The 18,527-nt window shown below is 35.2% G+C and overlaps 2 protein-coding genes across 3 annotated transcripts; one reads left to right on the forward strand and one right to left on the reverse strand.

Annotated features, from left to right (window-relative positions):
* The first annotated feature begins 2,410 nt into the window (after positions 1 to 2,410).
* Positions 2,411 to 6,843, forward strand: LOC106663374 (T-complex protein 1 subunit zeta-like). The gene is made up of 11 exons (XM_014388186.2): positions 2,411 to 2,704; positions 2,781 to 2,844; positions 4,708 to 4,842; positions 4,914 to 5,087; positions 5,156 to 5,370; positions 5,438 to 5,597; positions 5,676 to 5,855; positions 5,928 to 6,075; positions 6,150 to 6,290; positions 6,360 to 6,531; positions 6,598 to 6,843. Exons 1-11 carry the CDS (start codon positions 2,568 to 2,570, stop codon positions 6,668 to 6,670), a joined length of 1,599 nt encoding a protein of 532 aa, XP_014243672.1. The 5' UTR covers positions 2,411 to 2,567; the 3' UTR covers positions 6,671 to 6,843.
* A 1,070-nt stretch (positions 6,844 to 7,913) lies between these two features.
* Positions 7,914 to 15,904, reverse strand: LOC106663354 (uncharacterized protein KIAA1841 homolog). 2 transcript variants are annotated; one of them, XM_014388153.2, is made up of 12 exons: positions 15,125 to 15,904; positions 11,489 to 11,601; positions 11,306 to 11,413; positions 10,965 to 11,121; positions 10,641 to 10,907; positions 10,343 to 10,560; positions 9,579 to 9,637; positions 9,312 to 9,462; positions 9,087 to 9,239; positions 8,830 to 9,028; positions 8,543 to 8,754; positions 7,914 to 8,487 (listed from the first exon to the last, which is right to left on the reverse strand). In XM_014388153.2, exons 1-12 carry the CDS (start codon positions 15,673 to 15,675, stop codon positions 8,369 to 8,371), a joined length of 2,307 nt encoding a protein of 768 aa, XP_014243639.1. In that variant the 5' UTR covers positions 15,676 to 15,904; the 3' UTR covers positions 7,914 to 8,368. The 2 variants fall into 2 exon arrangements, with proteins under 2 accessions (XP_014243639.1, XP_014243640.1); XM_014388154.2 differs by having other exon boundaries at positions 9,336 to 9,462; positions 10,641 to 10,919.
* Positions 15,905 to 18,527: the final 2,623 nt, after the last annotated feature.

The raw sequence follows: 18,527 nt of genomic DNA on the forward strand, positions 1-18,527 counted from the left end.
CCATTCAATAGAAAAAACATAACTTTTTTGTTCTTATACAACTGCCCTGCAATGCCTAGGAAAAGTCAATGGTAACAACAAAGAAATCAAATAATCCTACATAAGCAGATCCCCCCCAGACAGCCCCCACTATTTAACAGGAAAACATAATTTTTTTCCAACATTTATCTTATGCATTGCCTAATAAAAATTTATGATAGGTGGAAAAGGCATACCTGTGCAATATAGATCTAGATATATCCCTCATACACACCCATCCAACTTCTTCCTTTGACATTCAAAATCCTCGATACGCGTTTTAACCATTTTTGGCACCCAGGAACTTACACTTCCTACCCCTTCTTATTACTTTATCCTGGAATTCTATTCAACAGAAAAAACATAACTTTTTTAGGAATACTTTGATTGAATCTAAAATTTTCTAGCATTGTGTAAATTCATTCATTTTTTTTCTAAAATTTTGTAGCATTGTATAAATTGATAATTTTTTTCCACATCCTACGTGTATTTGTAAAATTCAAAGATTGTTTATAAATCCCAGGCCCCCCAAATAAAGATTGAAACATTGGCACAATAAAGAAAATGTTTTTTTAAAACCTTCATCACACCAGACCGCATCTCACGATTTTCGAATAATCATAACTTTTTTGTTCAACATATATCTTATGCAACTACCCTGCAATGCCTAGGAAAAGTCTATGATAACTCAAAAAAGCATGTGCAATATAGACCTAGATATATCCTCCTCGTTCAGCCCATCAGAGTTCAGACTTCTTCCTGTGATGTTCAAAATACTCAAAAGACTCGTTTTAATCATTTCTGGCACCCAGGCTTATTCTATAAAGTTAAATGATTCCTACCCGCCCTTAACAGCAAAACATAACATTTTGTTTCAACATTTATCCTATGCAACTGGCCTGTCTTCACATCGTATGATACGGTAAGGAGTCGTTACAATTATCTCTGCTCTAGAGAAAAAAGGAAATTTCTTTGGTGTGACACCCAGGTTTTTAATAGTTTTTGGTACCCTGGCATCTTCTATAAACTTAAATACTTCCTACCCTTTTTATTAACCTATCCTGGAATTCTATTCAACAGGAAAAACATATTTTTTTGTTCAATTTATACCTTAGACAACTACCCTGCAATGCCCAGGAAAAGTCTATGATAGCTCAAAAAAGCATTTTGAAACTATCTATTAAAAAGTTAATTATGCCCATTTGTAAACATCATTAAGATTGTTTGCCCTGATGATGACCTTAAAATAGATCAAAAGCTTGGCAGATAATGATTAAATTTGTTTTTTCATCAAGACCGTACTGAAATCCAGATTATTCCAGAGTTTTCCGCAGTTCCCACAGCATATTCCTAATAGATTCTGCAGTTAGGTTGTGATTTGTGTGGTCTTGAAATACAGCAAAGGTGATTGCACTATCTGTTTTCAGCTGTAGAGTTTTTTCACCATGACTGTTGTAGCGTAAAAACCATCCTAAGGCCTCATTTATTTATTGCTAGTAGCTCTGCCTGACTGTTGGTATGATGCAAACTTTCTTTGCAAAACTTGTATTTGGTTTCTGTGGTCAGTAAATGACCACTGCAAATCCCACCATTTCGTCAATGCGACTACCATTTGTGTATGCCTCGAAGCACGGAGCGTTGTTATCCTCACCCAAATCAATTTCCACCTGAGCCGAGTGTCTTATTACTATCTCAATGAAGATCGAAGCATTGGCACGATAAAGAAAATGTTTTCCTAAAAAATCTAGGATAGCTAGAAAAGGCATACCTGTACAATATAGACATGGATATATCCCTCATATAGACCCATCAAACTTCTTCCTTTGACGTTCAAAATCCTCGAGACTCGTTTTAACCATTTCTGGCACCCAGGCATCCTATATGAACTTAAACACTTCTTCCCTTCCTTATTACCTTATTCTGGAATTCTATTTAACAGGACAAGCATAACTTTTTTGTTCAACACATACCTTATGCAACTGCTCTGCGATGTCTAGGAAAAATCTATGGTACCTGGCTTCTTCTATAAACTTAAATGATTCCTACCAGCTTAAAAACATTGGCACGATTAAAAAATGTTTTTTTAAACGAGACCACATCTCAAGATCTCTAAATAGTCATCCCCATTTATTTTATGTTTGTTGAATAGTCCATTGGATGAAGGGGTGTCGTATATCGATTTTTAACCGCCAAAGTTGTAAAATTGCGTAACATTCAGGAAAAGTTAGTTTTTTGGTAGTATTTCCTTGTTTAAAAATTGTTTTATTTTTGTAAAGAACTGGAATTGAAATAAATCTGTCGGGTTAGACTTTTTCTATGCAATGGAAATGTTTCTTGTGAGGTACTTCTGCTGTTGAGGGCCGCCTTGTTTTTTCTTCAGCCGGCAACACTGTAACTTATCCTCCCACATTGAGCTGTTTAGGTCGCTAAGCCTTCAATCGTCCAAAACTGCAAACACGTGATAGCCGATTTTCGTTTTTTGACAAATAGATAAATTTTGAGATCCCGTCAGATTTTGAAACCGGGTTTGAACTCGTTTAAATAAAACGATGGCTTCTATTAGTTACGTGAATCCGAAGGCGGAATACGTGAAAGCCGCCCAGGCGTTGAACCTCAACATCACAGCGGCCCGGGGCCTCCAGGACGTGATGAAGACCAACTTGGGGCCGAAAGGGACGATGAAAATGCAAGTATCGCCTCAACCCGACACCTAGACGTTTACGAAAATTTCCCCTTTTAATTTATTAATTTCTTTGTTACAGGCTCGTCTCCGGGTCCGGCGAAATCCGCATCACGAAAGACGGAAACGTTTTGCTGCACGACATGGTATTTACACAACCAAATAATTCTTTTTTTAATATTTTCCGCATTGTTTAACAGTAGATTTGATTTATTTTACGATTTATACCCCATACTCCTTTCCAACCTTTAAACGGCCAACACCCGGCGCACATGTTACTCCTTTAAAATCGAAAACGGTGCCCCTAACGTTAATGACAGTTAAACCGAAAGAGATTCATTTACACTTCGAAATGGTTTTACCCTGTAAACGCACCTTTTATTAAATTTGGACGGATTCTGAACCTTCAGAAGGGTTAGGGAATCAACCAGCAGAATCCCTTCAAACTCAGTCGACTCGTCCTACTCGCATTTTTATTTGCATTGGTTGATTTAACCAAAAAACACAACGGTAACTGAACATTAATCCTTCACATCAGTCATTTAGTTGAGTCAACTGAGTCCTCATAGAAAGCGATGCGATAGATTCGATGTAGAACCGTTCATTGCAAGATTCTATGTGGAACCGTTCATTGCAAGATTCAAAGTTGAGCTGGGTTGAATAAGTTCATTCAATGTGGAAATGTTCATTGAACAAGTTCAATGCAAGATTCAATGTGGAACTGTTTGTTGAACAAGTTCATTCAATGTGGAACCGTTCATTGAACAAGTTCAATGCAAGGTTCAATGTGGAACTGTTAACTGAAGAAGTTCATTACAAGATTCTATTTCATTGAACAAGTTCAATGCAAGATTCAATGTGGAACTGTTTGTTGAACAAGTTCATTCAATGTGGAACCGTTCATTGAACAAGTTCAATGCAAGGTTCAATGTGGAACTGTTAACTGAAGAAGTTCATTACAAGATTCTATTTGGAACCGTTCATTGCAAGATTCAATGTTGAACTCTGTTGAATAAGTTCATTCAATGTGGAACTGTTTGTTGAACAAGTTCATTCAATGTGGAACCGTTCATTGAACAAGTTCAATGCAAGAATCAATGTGCACAACCGTTTGTTGAACAAGTTTATTGCAAGGTTCAATGTGGAACTGTTAATTGAAGAAGTTCATTACAAGATTCTATTTGGAACCGTTCATTTATCAAGTTCATTGCAAGATTGAATGTTGAACTCTGTTGAATAAGTTCATTCAATGTGGAACAGTTCATAAAAACAAGTTCAATGCAAGATTGAATGTGGAACAGTTTGTTGAACAAGTTCATTGCAAGGTTCAATGTGGAACTGTTAATTGAAGAAGTTCATTACCGGATTCTATGTAGAACTGTTCATTGCAGGATTCAAAGTGGAACCGTTCATTGAACAAGTTCATTCAAAAATTCAATGAGGAACATTTCATTGAACAAGTTCGTTGTAAGATTCAATGTGGAACCATTCATTGAACAAGTTCATTTCGTTGAGTTTTTACGACCACTCATAATAGCACTTCACACTCACATATTTTCCCCATTTCATTGAAAAACATAGAATCATGAATATGTAACCTAACTCTTAGTCTTATTCTACGCGACAAAATGTAATTGAAATCCTACCAAAACTAGCATCTTAGCCCTACCTAATGTAACCCATGCACACCGCAAAATGGTCATGCAAAAAATTGTCTATCCAGCCCAAAAGCATATCCATGTTAAAAATTGTTATAAAAGCTGTGTTGCTTAGATTATGAAGACCTTAAATTCACTGTTCCTTTAGTAGTTAAAATAAACCCAAGAATACCTGAGACCTGGTTTTGATTACCCATCCTTCTTATTTAAATGCATTTTATTGAAACATAAAGAGAATATGCATAAACTCCTCTAACTCTGTAGCACAAACAACACTCGAACAAATGGTCTTAACGTTTATAGTGGAAATATTTCAAAATTTGTTAATATTTTTGTATTATTACTTAACAGCAAATTCAGCACCCTACTGTAGCCCTTATTGCACGAACTTGCACTGCCATGGATGACAATACTGGCGATGGTACGACCTCTACAGTACTAATGATCGCCGAGTTTTTAAAACAAGCTGATATGTACATATCAGAGGTATGTTTCTTATTTTAAAAATATATTTAAGGATAATTTTTAATGATTTCTTCTGTTATTTTTTTTCCCAGGGTGTTCACCCAAGAACAATTACAGAAGGTTTTGGTTTGGCTCGCAATCATTGTTTGAAAGCTCTTGAAAATTTCAAATTGCCTTACAATGGAGAGAGGGATTTATTGTACGCTGTAGCGAAAACGTCACTTAATACCAAACTTCCTTCTCACCTGGCCGATATCCTGACAGATGTATTGTATTTTTGTTTCACTTTTCATTTGTTAAAATATTTTGTTTATTCTCTGATTTACATTAATAGGCATGCGTTGATGCTGTCCTTGCGGTTAAAGAAATCGGAAATTCCATTGATCTCCACATGGTTGAAATTATGACTATGAAATCCAAGTTAGAAACTGAAACAAAATTGGTTGATGGCATTGTCTTAGATCATGGGGCTCGTCATCCGAATATGCCCAAACGATTGACCAATGCATACATTCTCACTTGTAATGTTAGCTTGGAATATGAAAAGACGTATGTTTTACTTAACTTTTTTTTTTTTTTTTAATTTAATTTCAACTCAATTTTTAATTGCTTGCAGTGAGGTGAATTCAGGATTTTTCTACAAGTCAGCTGAAGAAAGAGATAAACTTGTTTTGTCTGAAAGGGAATTTATTCAAAAGAGGGTTAACAAGATAATAGAATTGAAGAAGAAAGTCTGTGATGGTACCGACAAGGGCTTTGTCGTCATAAATCAAAAGGTTTAAAATAGTTTAAAAAAAAGGAATATTTGCAATTATGGCTTGTAACTAGCATCAATCATTTTTATTATTTTAAAGGGAATTGACCCGATTTCTCTAGACGCTTTAGCGAAAGAGGGAATTTTGGCATTGAGAAGGGCTAAAAAGAGGAATATGGAAAGATTGACCCTTGCTTGTGGAGGTGCTCCAATGAACAGTGTTGATGATTTAACTGAAGATTGCTTAGGGCATGCTGGTCTTGTTTATGAATATGTTTTGGTTTGTATATTTTATAATTAATTAGATTATTGAGGCTTGATTTTTTACAATTTTATTTTATATGAATTTCAGGGTGAAAATAAGTATACTTTTGTAATGGAATGTGCTAAACCACAGAGCGTTACCATCCTTATCCACGGACCAACACAATACGCAATTACTCAGATAAAAGATGCAGTCCGTGACGGTTTGAGGGCTATCAAGAACACCATCGACGATGGTATTTTATTGAAATTTATCTCTATACATCTTTTATCTCTATACAAATTTCTAATTTTATACATAATTTTCAAGGTTGCTTACTTCCTGGCGGTGGTGCCATTGAAGTATCGCTTAGACGTGAACTGCTTAAATACGCTGACAGCATTACTGATAGAAATAAAGTTGGTATCAAAGCATTTGCAGATGCACTTCTTATAATCCCGAAAGTACTTGGTAATTTAGTTTCCTGTATTATTTTTTATGCTAAATTGAATTTGAAATTTATTTATTCAATGTTTTCAGCTGTGAACGGAGGCCATGATCCTCAGGAAATTATTGGTTTGCTCGATGTCGAATCAAAGGATTCTCTTAAGTTTCAATTCGGATTGGACATTGACACCGGCAAACCTATGATTCCGAGTCAAGTCGGAGTGTACGACAATTTTTCTGTTAAACGGCAATCCATAATATCAAGGTAAATTGTTTGATTAAGTTCGTTCAATAACATAAAATGGTTTTAATTTCTCAATTTTTCTTTCAGTGTTGTCGTCGCCAGCAATCTTCTCCTTGTTGATGAAGTTATGAGGGCTGGTTTATCTTCCCTCAAAGGATAAAAATAATTTGTCTTTAACTACTTACCGCTTTATTGCTATTTGCTTTATTTAACCCAGTTTTTTGTTTTTTAAGTTAATATATAGTTTCTAAAAGGTTTATCCTTGAACACCTAATACTACATTACACTATAATTTTACAGCTGTAAAATAAAATTATTTTTCAAGTTTTTTAACCTTCTTTTTCTTTCATTTCCTTGTGGTTTAACTGTGACAGGAAAAATTTAAACTAATAAAACACTGGAACAACAATGAAAATGAGAAAGAAGTGACCACACAGCAAAATACCGCTAAACCCGAAAACACTTTCATCAGTAAATTTTTTTAGTTTGGATTAAAAAAAATTTAAATGTTTTGCGGGTAAATTTAAATAGTATTATTGGTCAATTATTGGTATTTGCATGCTGTAAATTATTGCTATAGTTTCATCCTTAAATTGGATGCTTACACAATTTAGATTTAGTTGGGTTAGGTTAGATTCAACAGATTAGGTAAGGTTACATTTCCAAGATTTAATGTTTTTCCATGAAGTGAAATAATATGTTTTTAATAAGTTTTTTTCTTGTAGAAGTTAGATGTGATGAGGGAAGGAACGGATATAGGCTAGATTTGGTTAGGTTAAGTTAGTTTTCGTTAGATTAGGTAGGGTAAGGTTACAATGATTCACTTTTCTGTGAAGCAGAGAAGATATGTGTGAATTGTGAGCTTTCTTGTTGAAGTTGATTGGGATGAGGGATGAAGAGGATATTGGTTAAGACAGGCTAGATTAGGATGGGTGAGGCTAGAATCAGTTGGGTTAGGTTAAGTTAGATTTAGTTAGGTTAGGTTACTATGATTCAGTGTTTTTCTGTGAAGTGGAGAAAATATAGTCACAAGTTTGTTTGTAGAAGTTGGTTGGGATGAAGCGGATATTGGACTTTGTTGTCTTTTGCTTAATTTCCAACTACACCCAATGGTTTTCACAAACCACTTTAAAATAGTTTTTCTGGAGTGCAATCCAAGAGCTATTACCAGGATTCGAACACAAAACCGTAATGTGAACAATATCATTTAGAAGTTTATATCACTCAACCACATTGTTGAGACTTTATCCTTAGTTAATTTTGATCCATGTTTTTCCATTTTCAAAGGCCTGTTTTTCTAAGTTTTTTTATATTTGGTCTACTTTGGTATTCCAAGAGTTCCGTTTCTGATTTGTTGTTTTTTCATTATTAATTGTTGTTCAATCACATTTTTTCTTGTCCAATCTTTTGATGGATCTTAGGTTAACCTCCAGTTCCACAAGTTATATCCGTCATTTACCATGCTTGTACTTTGTACTCTCAATCTTTTCCATGAAGATGCTTCTTGACACGAAAAAACCGGGGAGGATAGGCAGACCAAAATAATAGACATTCACTCATATATTAATAATAGTCAATAAAGGTAAATCTATTTACAGTAGTGACTAGATGCTGCCACTAATCCATCCTGGGTCCAATTTCTCACAGTAAATTATGCAAAGAAAATTAGTCTATATGACAAATTCAGAATCTGGAACTATCTACTATACTCTCTAAAACAATAATTGATATAATGGCAGATAGATTAAATAATTTTTAATAGAAAATTATATTTAAAGACAAATTACTTAACATATTGATTTTGAGAGATAAATTTAAAAACAATGGTATATATTGTTAGCCTAAAATTAAGCAGGTATCAAGAGCCAGTTTGTTTCCCTGATATTTTTACTTTTAAAGAACTAGAGCGTTTTTTTGGTGAACTTGGCTGTTTCAACGATTCCCTCCATTCTAACTCCAATTGAGCATATGTCCCACCTAGAATTAATGCATTGATTATTTTTATATTTATTTATTAATACTAATTACAAACCTGCTAATTTTAAATCATCCTGCGATGGGCAACGTGAGTAAAAACCGTTAGTTTGAAATCTATTCAACTCGCTGCAATTTGTATTTGATGGTCGATTTGTCAATTTCTGGACGTAGCTTTTCATTATTCTTTCCTCTTTGTCTCTCTGATTATCCTGATTGCATCTCACAGAGAGTTTTGGCAGCCATCTTTTAGTGAATTGTGCACGCCTTCTAAAAATCATGTACATAATTTTATCTATTTATCTTTTAAGTCATTTTTATTAAAAAGAGGTTGATCAAACTCACACTGCATGAATTTTATTGCGATATCGTTTTCGTCGTCTGGAATGGCTGGTGTGAGATTGAGTCGGTGAATCTTCATCAGACACATCATCCTCATCAACACTGGAACTATCAATCTCATCGCTCGACGAGTAAATTTCTGAACTAAATTCACTCAGTATATTATTGGCGGATTTTGAACTGTTACTATTGTTTTCAGCATCTTAAAATAATAATTTTCATTTTGAAATATTCTAGTAAAATTGTTATCATAATTCAACCTTGAATATCATCATTATCTTCATGTTCATCTTCCAACACATCAGCTGCAATGTGCTTGTGTAGAGTCATTTGTAAGGTGTTGTGTGTTAGATTTAACTCATGCCACCAAAAATATTCGTTTCTTATAGTGTCAGAGTTGACATCGTAGCCGTCTGAAAAGTTAAATAGTCAAGTTTTATAAATGAATTATGTCAGGCATAAAAGACAGTACAATTACTGCATACCAGTTATGCTTTCACAGGTCTTACTTGTTGAATAAGTTATTTTTGTCTTTGGTGGATTGATGCATATGAGCTTGGAATGGCCATCAAATATAAATAATAATTGTCTAAGTTGTGAATCCAATTGGGGGCGGTGAGGCCTGAATGTACACCCCTGTTTAGAATGAAATAATAATTTAAAATCTTCTTCAAATTTTACAATAAATTACTTTTTAATATTAAAAGCAAAAAATTTAATTCAATACTAGCACAATTAATTTCATTGCTTACAGATGGAGTCGGTAGAATCTCAAACCTATAAGTTTTGGCTCCACAGCACATATATTTACCTAGTAGTAGACAAAATTTCACTTTTATAGTATAAATTAAAAGCATATTAATCTAAAAATTGATAAGAAGATTGGTAAATATGGTTGTAGATATTTTATGTTAACATGGATATGTTTTGGAGATAGATACGCAATTTTTTTTTGTGAGACCATTTTCAAATCATTGATTTCGCATTATTGAAAAATGCACATGAGTTGGGTTAGGATAAGAGAAAGGTTAGGTTAAGTAGGGTTAGTTAATTAGGCTTAAGGACACATAGGCTTGGTTAGGGTTAGAGTCATGTTAGGTTAAGAAGGGTTGGTTAGTTTGGCTTAGGGACACATGGGATGGGTTAGGTTAAGGACATGTTAGGTTAAGTAAGATGAGGTTAGTTAGGACTAGGCCTAACATAGGTTAGGGACAGATTAGGTTCAGTAGGTTTGGTTAGTTAGGTTTACGGCCACAGGGGTTGAGTTAGGGACAGGGACAGGTTAGGCTAACGAGGGTTGGTTAGTTAAGATCAGGTACACATAGGTTGGGTTAGGGTTAAGGACAAGTTAGGTTAAGTAGGGTTGGGTTAGGGTTAGGAACAGATTAGGTGAAGTAGGGTTAGTGTAGTTAGGCTTAGGGACAGAGTAAGGTTAGGTTACATATTCATGTTTCAACGTTTTTCCATGAAGTTAGTTAGTTTTATCAATGAAGACTAATTTTATCAAATCACTTACCAACAAATGAAGTGGATTTGCCTTGTTCAGAAGGAAAGAACTGAGGAAACTGTTCATGGTAACGACACCAGTTCGTGTAACAGATAGAGTAGTAGCATGAACAATGTGAACACTTTAAATAGTGGCACCTGCCGTACAATTTCCAATAGACTTTTCTCCATGTCTTTAATTCGGTTTTCAGCTCTTTGATGTATGCGTTCAAGCTCCACGTTTCATCACTTAAAAATTAAATCTATTTTTAATAAAACAAAACAATAATAAATAAATAAATCGACAAGAGTATTATGAAGAGACATACACTTCATGCATTCCGACCATAGTTCCGGATGTATTCAGCTTGATATTTTTTGGTAGACAAGGTAGGTAATGGCCATAGTCATTGTGGAGGATTTTATGGCAAAGGGAACATTTATACAAATAAGCTATCGAAGAAAAATGACCTTTTTTGTAATCGTTCGTTTTGCTAGCTAGGAAAATGATTAATTTGCAAAACAGCCGAGACTGAATTTTATCTTTTGGATCATTCATTGCATCAACTTCAACGTTGGTTAAAGCATCTGCTATCCTAAAAAAGAATCTGTTACAATTGACTCGGAGTAACGAATTGGGTTTTAGTGCTTACTTAGTTATTACAGTATCATTCAAACAAGATAGATTACTTGATGCTGTTCTTATAACTTCATCAACATTTTGTCGAAGGAAAGCGATGCATTCTGATATCAATGGCTCCATTTGTAAAAATGTAGCTGATACTAAAACTTGAACAACATTCTGGATAACTGCAAACACAATACCGATTAATGTAATCATTAATTAGCAATAGTTTATTTAATGGAACATGCAAGCTTGTTATAAAACACTGTGGAAAAAGTAATTAATATCATTGAAAAATAAAATAAAATAATATTAGTATTGTAGACTTAATTAATGAAATATAAAACATTGTGAAAAAATGTGCCTTACATAGGGCAGGTTTATTATCCGGTGTTGTGTGTTTAACCCATTTCATGAGCCATTCAAATATTGTCAAATCGCAGTGAACAGATATATCCATGTCTTCTAATTTTTGACCTATATGACACATTATTGTCAGTACTTACATGAATACTATTTTATACATTTTGTATTTAATGAGAATAACTTTACCTGAGGTCACGTCTGCAAAGTATTGCATTTTCGCAAGGAGCATGTCCCTAGGGCATTTAAACATTTTTGTTTTGTGCCTAAGCTCATCGCACACCTGGATATCAATTTCTACCCTGGAAAAGAAAAATAATTAAACAATTAAAATGAAATTAAATAATAATAGATCGAAATAATAATCGTCCATATCTAGATTTGACATTGTATAAAATATGGCCTGACTATCGGACTATTGAAAACTTCCACATTACAATTAATCTAGTTTTATATTTTCAGGTTTTTGCACTTCATATTCTAAGTTTTGTTTTTCATTTTAATTAATTTAAATCAAGATATATACAGTAGAACTTAATTAACAGAGGAATAGAGGATCAATTTTCCTTCAAATGTTTGATGCTTTACTTTTGTCTTCTGGCAAGAGTACTGCAAAAAAAATTGATTGTAATAAACATTTATTAAACTATTTTCTGCAAGGAAGATATCCAAACACATTTCTCCGTTTTGAAGTTTAAAGAGTGAAAAAACACTTAATTTTTGTAGTGTGATTTTTTCCCAAGGTACGAAATCCGATAGTGTTAGTTCATTGAAAAATGTTTGTAAATTGGCCGACAAACTTTGGTTTAAGGAGAATGGCCAATAGCAAATAAGAATGGTATAATATGGTCTTAAATTTTAATACCAAGAAAAGAAACAGAAATACTAGGTTAACTTAAGGCTCATGAACTTGGAACCCTCACCATATATCATACCCAAAAGTAAAAGAACACTATTGGTGATCAGAAGAACCCTAGTATAAAAAATATAGCATATAGATTATACACAGCAGAAATAAGACAAACTAAAGCTCAACCCCCATACCACAAAAGATTCAGGACCTATCAACGGTGTAAGAGCCAATTTCCTTGCAAGGGCATCTGCTTCTTCATTTTCCTCTAATCCTGTACGCCTTCAGACTCAGTAAATGTGGTTTATTTTCATTAGTTTGGTTTTGTGATTCAGCTCCAAAACTAACACTACAGCTACTACAGTGTAATCTAATTTTCTTGAGTTTAATTCTTATCCTTGCTGTCTGACATGCTAGCAGCTGCCTTTGTCCTTACACACCATATTTAAATTTGTTTGAGTAATTTCTTAATTACAAAAATTTCAGCTTGAAAGATACTGGTTCACTTTTCCATAACCCCTTTTGGTACCTTATTGCATCCTAGATCCATCAGTTTAACAAACAATTGTGTCCTTGGTTGAGGCTTTTTCCTATTTCCAACTACTTTTGGGTACTGAGGTGAGTTTGGAAGTTTTGTTTGCAAATATGCAAACAAATGCAAATATCCTGGGCATGTCATCCCTAGCTATGAGTATTGGATATTCTCTCATTGGGATGTTTTTTTTTCCTTCCATTTAACTTTAAATCCCTTTGGAGATTCTTCTTGGTTGATGTTAATAATATAAAAGAGGTTCCAATGAAAAAACATCTTCATAAGATCAGACAGCCAAGTGATCCTAAAAGCATTAGCACGTACAAAGATTGCAACCAAAATATCCAAACCTTGGGAAAAACAACTACTTGACAATATCTTGGATGCCAGGCCACAAATGAATTCTGAATAAAACAAGCAGACAAACTTGCCAGAGGAGGATCGATAAAACCATTTATATGTCTAGATAACTTGGAGTAACAAGATCAAACAGTCTCCTCCATTTCAGAATGGGTCCACCTAAAACAAAGGCAGAAGTGGACAAACTCTAAAGGTGCCAGATATAGTAAACTCATAGTTAAACAGCCATCATCAAAACTAAAAAACACATAGATAGGATAAAATTCCAGGGAGTGATAGGGATATACACTGGTCACTGGCATCTGAGAAAGTGAAGCAAATGCTCAATGGAGACATAATCTAGGCTATGCCTTGTAACCCTAAAAACAATGACATATGAAAAAGTCACATCCAAAATAATTGATGAATGCATTCAAAACCTGGGAAATCACAATAACCTAAAAACGTCATGGGTATTGAACAAGCAGACTGGCCAGAGGAAGTTCTACCAGAACAAATATAGGCCCAAACCCTATAATTGGGATAACAATATCAAACAATATCTTTTCCATTTAGAATGGCTCCACAACAAAAGGAGAAGTGGAGGAACTCCACAATAAACTCATGATTAAATACTCACCAAAATGGGCAAACATATTGCGACAGTTAGACTGGGCAAAACCTGGGGGGAATGACTTGAACTGAGAAAACACCTGCACATCATTGGTTTATTCAATGATGACTCAATTTGTAGGTTATATGATGAGGAAGAAGAAACTGTCACCCATGCCATTTTCGAATGTGAAGCTAACACAAAAGATAGCAGCTATGACCAACTATTTCTTAACAGAAGGCTCAAGTCAATTGAACTGAATTAAGGAACATGCAAAATACAATGAACTAATATGCTGTAGTGCTTGGAGAATACCAAACCCTCACTTCCTAGTACCTTCTCATCATCACCATTCCTATTTCCTACAGGCAAACACAATGCTGCAGTTAGACAGGTTAAAATCCAGGGGGAATGATATGATCTGAGAAAACACCTGCACATCATTGGTATATTCAATGATGACTCAATTTATAGGTTATGTGATGAGGAAGAAGAAACTGTCGCTCATACCATTTTCGAATGTGAAGTTAACACAAAAGATTGTGGCAATGACCTTTCTTAACAGAAGGATCAAGTCAATTGAACTGAATTAAGGAACAATGCAAAATACATTAAACTAATACGCTGTAGTGCTTGGAGAATACCAAACCCTCATTTCCTAGTACCTTCTCATCATCACCATTCCTATTTCCTACAGGCAAACACAATGCTGCAGTTAGGCAGGTTAAAATCCAGGGGGAATGATATGATCTGAGAAAACATCTGCACATCATCAGTATACACATATCTAATTATGCAGTGAGAAGCCACATATATCATTTTTGACTGCAAAGCAACCCCTCAATGGAGAGACAAACAAAGGTATACCTATTAGCCCTAAAAGCAATAACACATAAAAAAGTTACATCCAAATAATCAGTGAATGCATATAAAACTGGGGAAACATAACAACCTGACAGTTATCTTGGATGACAGGCACAAAGGAGTTCTGGGTAATGAACAAGCAGACAAACTGGCCAGAGGAGGAACCATATATAAGCCCAGTTAATTGGGAATAACCAGGTCAAACATAGTGTCCAAAGGTGCCGTACACAGTAAACTCATGATTAAAGAACCCTAACCAAAACATTCGAATATGAAGCTACTGCTCATTGGAGAACCCTATGGAACCTAGGGTGCCAAGAAGACGTAAAAAATTGCAGCAATGACCTACTACTCTTAGGGAAAATAGAAAGCCAGGATTCATTGCTTGGGGAATACCAAACCCCCGCTTCCTAGTATCCTCATCATTATCATCATCGTCATCATCAGTATGATTCCTATTTGCTATGTACATATCTAAGGAACATTTGTTTGTGACGTTTGATATGAAAATTGTTTATGTTTAAAAAGATGTCCTCGACTAGGTAGGCAATTCAGTAATAATTTATTGCATAAAATATTGAGCTTGACGATAAAATTTATGGAATTAAAAAAGTCTCATCTACTTACTCTTTAATATCGTTTGGTTCTGAGGGAGATTCGTTGTAATTGTTTTGTTGAGAGGAATAATTGTCGCAGGCACTCATTCTCCTGGAGACGTCCGAAGATCTTCTTCCAGACTCGAAGCTGTTTATTTTAGGGACCATAAACGGCATTATGGAATCCAATAGGCCTTCGTCCAACACATTCTCAACTTTGCTGTTGAGATAGTCTTGTATCCCGGCGACTATAAGATTATGCGAATTAATGGTCTCTGGTTCGGAGGCGAAGCCAATTTTCCTGTTCCTCTGGTCCATTTTCATCTTGTTCGTTCTGTTCAATTCGTTTTGATGGAGGGCGATCAATTTCGAAAGAAGGGCGTTCGACGTTAATTTATCCCAATCGATTTTCGAATTTGCCCTGTCCTTTTCCGCGAGATCAACGTTCAACTGGTACGCGCATGATAGAAAATCAAAGAATTCCGACAGAGTTATGCTGGTCATATCGCCCTCGGGTTTGTCGCGCCCTTCGGAACCCCTGAACCATTTTTCTTCGCTTTTGTTTTCCTCCCTCGAAGCCATATGGATTATAAAAGACACCTTATAATCCAAACAAAAATCTGAATACTGCCTGATGAAGATGAAGCTCGGACAAGTCTGTTATTATCCTAAAGTGAGGTCGATCCTTGCAAACAGAAAAATGAACCTAATTAACATAAAACTTTCACTATAAAATTTAAAATCCTTTATAAACAAACTAGAAACTAATTATTCAGTTTTCTGCGTCCGTATCACAACATTCTATGAACGAGGAAACACCCTAGTTACCGCCCAACAGGCCACTTAGTTACACGTTTTTCTATGATATATATATTATATGATTAATTATTCTTTACATATAGAAACACATTTTTTTTCAGTTGACTTCTAAAAAATTGTTTGCACCTTTGCATCTCGTTTTAATTAGAACATATTATGGCACAGTGATGAAACATGGTACAACATTCCTGGCATGCGTCCCTGGACATTCGAGACATAGAGGCGACGAAAAGGTTGACATGGCCAAAAAAGGTATGGACTCCCTCGTCCCAGAACCCTACTGCGGCTTAGCAGCCTGCCACAAAAGAGGATAAATCTTAAAATGGATCCTTAATGAGTCCAAAACCTGGTGGAACAATACCGCAGGTATGAGGCACGCGAAGAGATTCATAGAAGGACCATCCGCAAAACTTACAAAAGAATTGCTGGAAGGCAATCGCAACCGAACCAGGATTCTGGTTGGACTGCTGACAGGGCACTGCCACTTAAGAAGGCACCTGCAACGGATAGGAGTACAGACAGAACAACTGTGCAGATACTGCCAGGAAGAGGAGCAGACCGCAGAACACATTTTATGTTTCTATGTAGGTGTAGGTTATCGCAACTAGGACAAGAAAAACCACAAGCAAGATCCTACACCAAGGAGCCGCTGGCAAATCTGTGGAGTCTGGTTAATAACCTGAACCTGGCCAGTGAGTTATAAATAACAGGAACAATAGATCTATTCGGGTCGAGGTGCAGTACACCTTGTGGTCGCCTCTTTTATCCCTATCCTGTCATGCTTACTGATGATAGTCGCCTTAATGACCCAACATAATTTTCAAAATTCCATAATCACTCTCAAGCTTAAACCATCGGGGCATGACTAGATAAGTCAGATTTTGGTCTTTAGGTCTGGCAAACTGAATTGATAAAGTAGAGAAAGAAACCTCATAAGAGAGGGATAGGGATAAATGAGGCGGCCATAAGGCCTTCTGCATATCGACCCGAATAGATCTTTTGTGTTCCTCTATTTTTCTATAACTCACTGGCCAGCTTCAGGTTATCCCAACTCTCACTAATGGAGCAAACCGTCAACACTAGCTACAGCAACTAGGATATTCGCATCGTCTCTCGCTTGCGCATACTTTCTTAGACATTATTCAAGCTTTTGGCGGGAGTACTCTTCAACTAAAGCAGTTCCTACCAACTACTAATTACCTAATCCTAAAAACCTAACACATAAGACGCTTCAAAGTAAGGTGCGGTGTTGATGTCTGAGGGACGATACCGAATCTAACCGGCGTCGCACAAGGAAGCATTCCGTCGAATCCTATTTACCATTTATACTGTTTACTTTCCGATACATCCCAACATCCTTACCTATAATTTTATCTCCTGACTCAAACCTACTCAAGCCACCTTCAACACCCAGGAGCAACTTTATCAGCTGCTCATCAAAGTATTGTGCAAAATGTGTAAAACAAAACTCTAAAACACAAAAAAGAGATTGATTATTAATATGTTTATTTACAAAATCAATTTGTAAACACAAATGGGAGATTTTATCGGTTTCATTTACCTCTAATCCTTTTAAACGGATCAAATATTGTTGTAAGAAATCAATAGAGTATTGTCTAAGAAGTAATTAAAAATATTAAGGGTGACCACTTTTTTTTTTTTTGCTTCTCAGTGTATAACATACTCGACCTAGTTGTGGAGCCAGTCGCACGAGATCTTTGCAAAAGCTCTCCTATTTATTTTAATTGAAAGTAAATTCGTCATAAAAATGTATTGAGACTTTGTGAACCAACTGAAGACCTAACAACCTCCTTTAGTGTGTTTCTTAAAATTAATTTAGTGTTTCAAAAAAAAAAAAAAAAAAAAAAAAAATTCGAAAGCCCGTAAAAGTGAAAATGATTTGATCGAGGTTGTGGTTTCTTTCCGACGCCCTGATGTCAGTTGGGCTTGTCACTTTGACTCTTCTTGTTAGTTTTATGACTAGTCGAAAACACGCCCTATTAAGTTGTAAAGTCCTTCATGGAAATACCACAAGTTTAGTTCCCGTCTCATTGGTAATTCCTCTGAAACAATTTGACCTAAATTTTCACGTTAGATCAGTAAATAAATAATTACTGCAAATTGGGTTGTATAAAGATGAAATTTTAAAACCAGCTACAGTAGTGTATTTCTCAAAAATTTGTCAGGAAAGACGCGTTTAAAAAAAAAGTTGGAGGAAATTAGCGACAAATGATATTGATCAGCAAAAAAAAATTAAATAAGATATTAAGTTGCAAAGCCCCTCGTGGAAATACCACGAGTATAATTCCTCTGAAACAATTTGACCTAAATTTTCACATTTGATCAGAAAATTAATTATTGCAAATTCGGTTGTGAAAAGATGAAATTTAACGACAAAAAATGTTGACAAGCTATAAAAATTTAAAAGCGCTGCGTTGTTAAAAAGCCCCTCGTAAAAATATCAAATGTTTAACTCCCAAATCCTAAGTGTAATTCTTCTGGAATAATTTTCACATTAGATCAGGAAATTATTGGGTTGTGAAAAGATGAAATTTCAAGATTTGTTGTAGTAGTGTATTTCTCAAAATTTTATGACAGGAAAGCCGTGTTCCGAA

Source organism: Cimex lectularius, unplaced genomic scaffold (assembly GCF_000648675.2).
Source record: "Cimex lectularius strain Harlan isolate CLEC.00 unplaced genomic scaffold, Clec_2.1 scaffold361, whole genome shotgun sequence".
In the NCBI taxonomy this organism is placed as follows: domain Eukaryota; kingdom Metazoa; phylum Arthropoda; class Insecta; order Hemiptera; family Cimicidae; genus Cimex; species Cimex lectularius.

Bases quoted from the DNA above. Each gene is read 5' to 3' on its own strand.
- LOC106663374 (XM_014388186.2), top strand. From the start codon at position 2,568: ATGGCTTCTATTAGTTACGTGAATCCGAAGGCGGAATACGTGAAAGCC. The intron at 4,843-4,913 runs GTATGTTTCTTA...TTTTTTTCCCAG, and splicing joins CTGATATGTACATATCAGAG to GGTGTTCACCCAAGAACAAT. The intron at 5,856-5,927 runs GTTTGTATATTT...TATGAATTTCAG, and splicing joins TTGTTTATGAATATGTTTTG to GGTGAAAATAAGTATACTTT.
- LOC106663354 (XM_014388153.2), bottom strand. From the start codon at position 15,675: ATGGCTTCGAGGGAGGAAAACAAAAGCGAAGAAAAATGGTTCAGGGGT. The intron at 9,638-10,342 runs GTAAGTGATTTG...GTCTACTACTAG, and splicing joins CAAATCCACTTCATTTGTTG to GTAAATATATGTGCTGTGGA. The intron at 9,463-9,578 runs GTAAGCAATGAA...CATTCTAAACAG, and splicing joins AGATTCTACCGACTCCATCT to GGGTGTACATTCAGGCCTCA.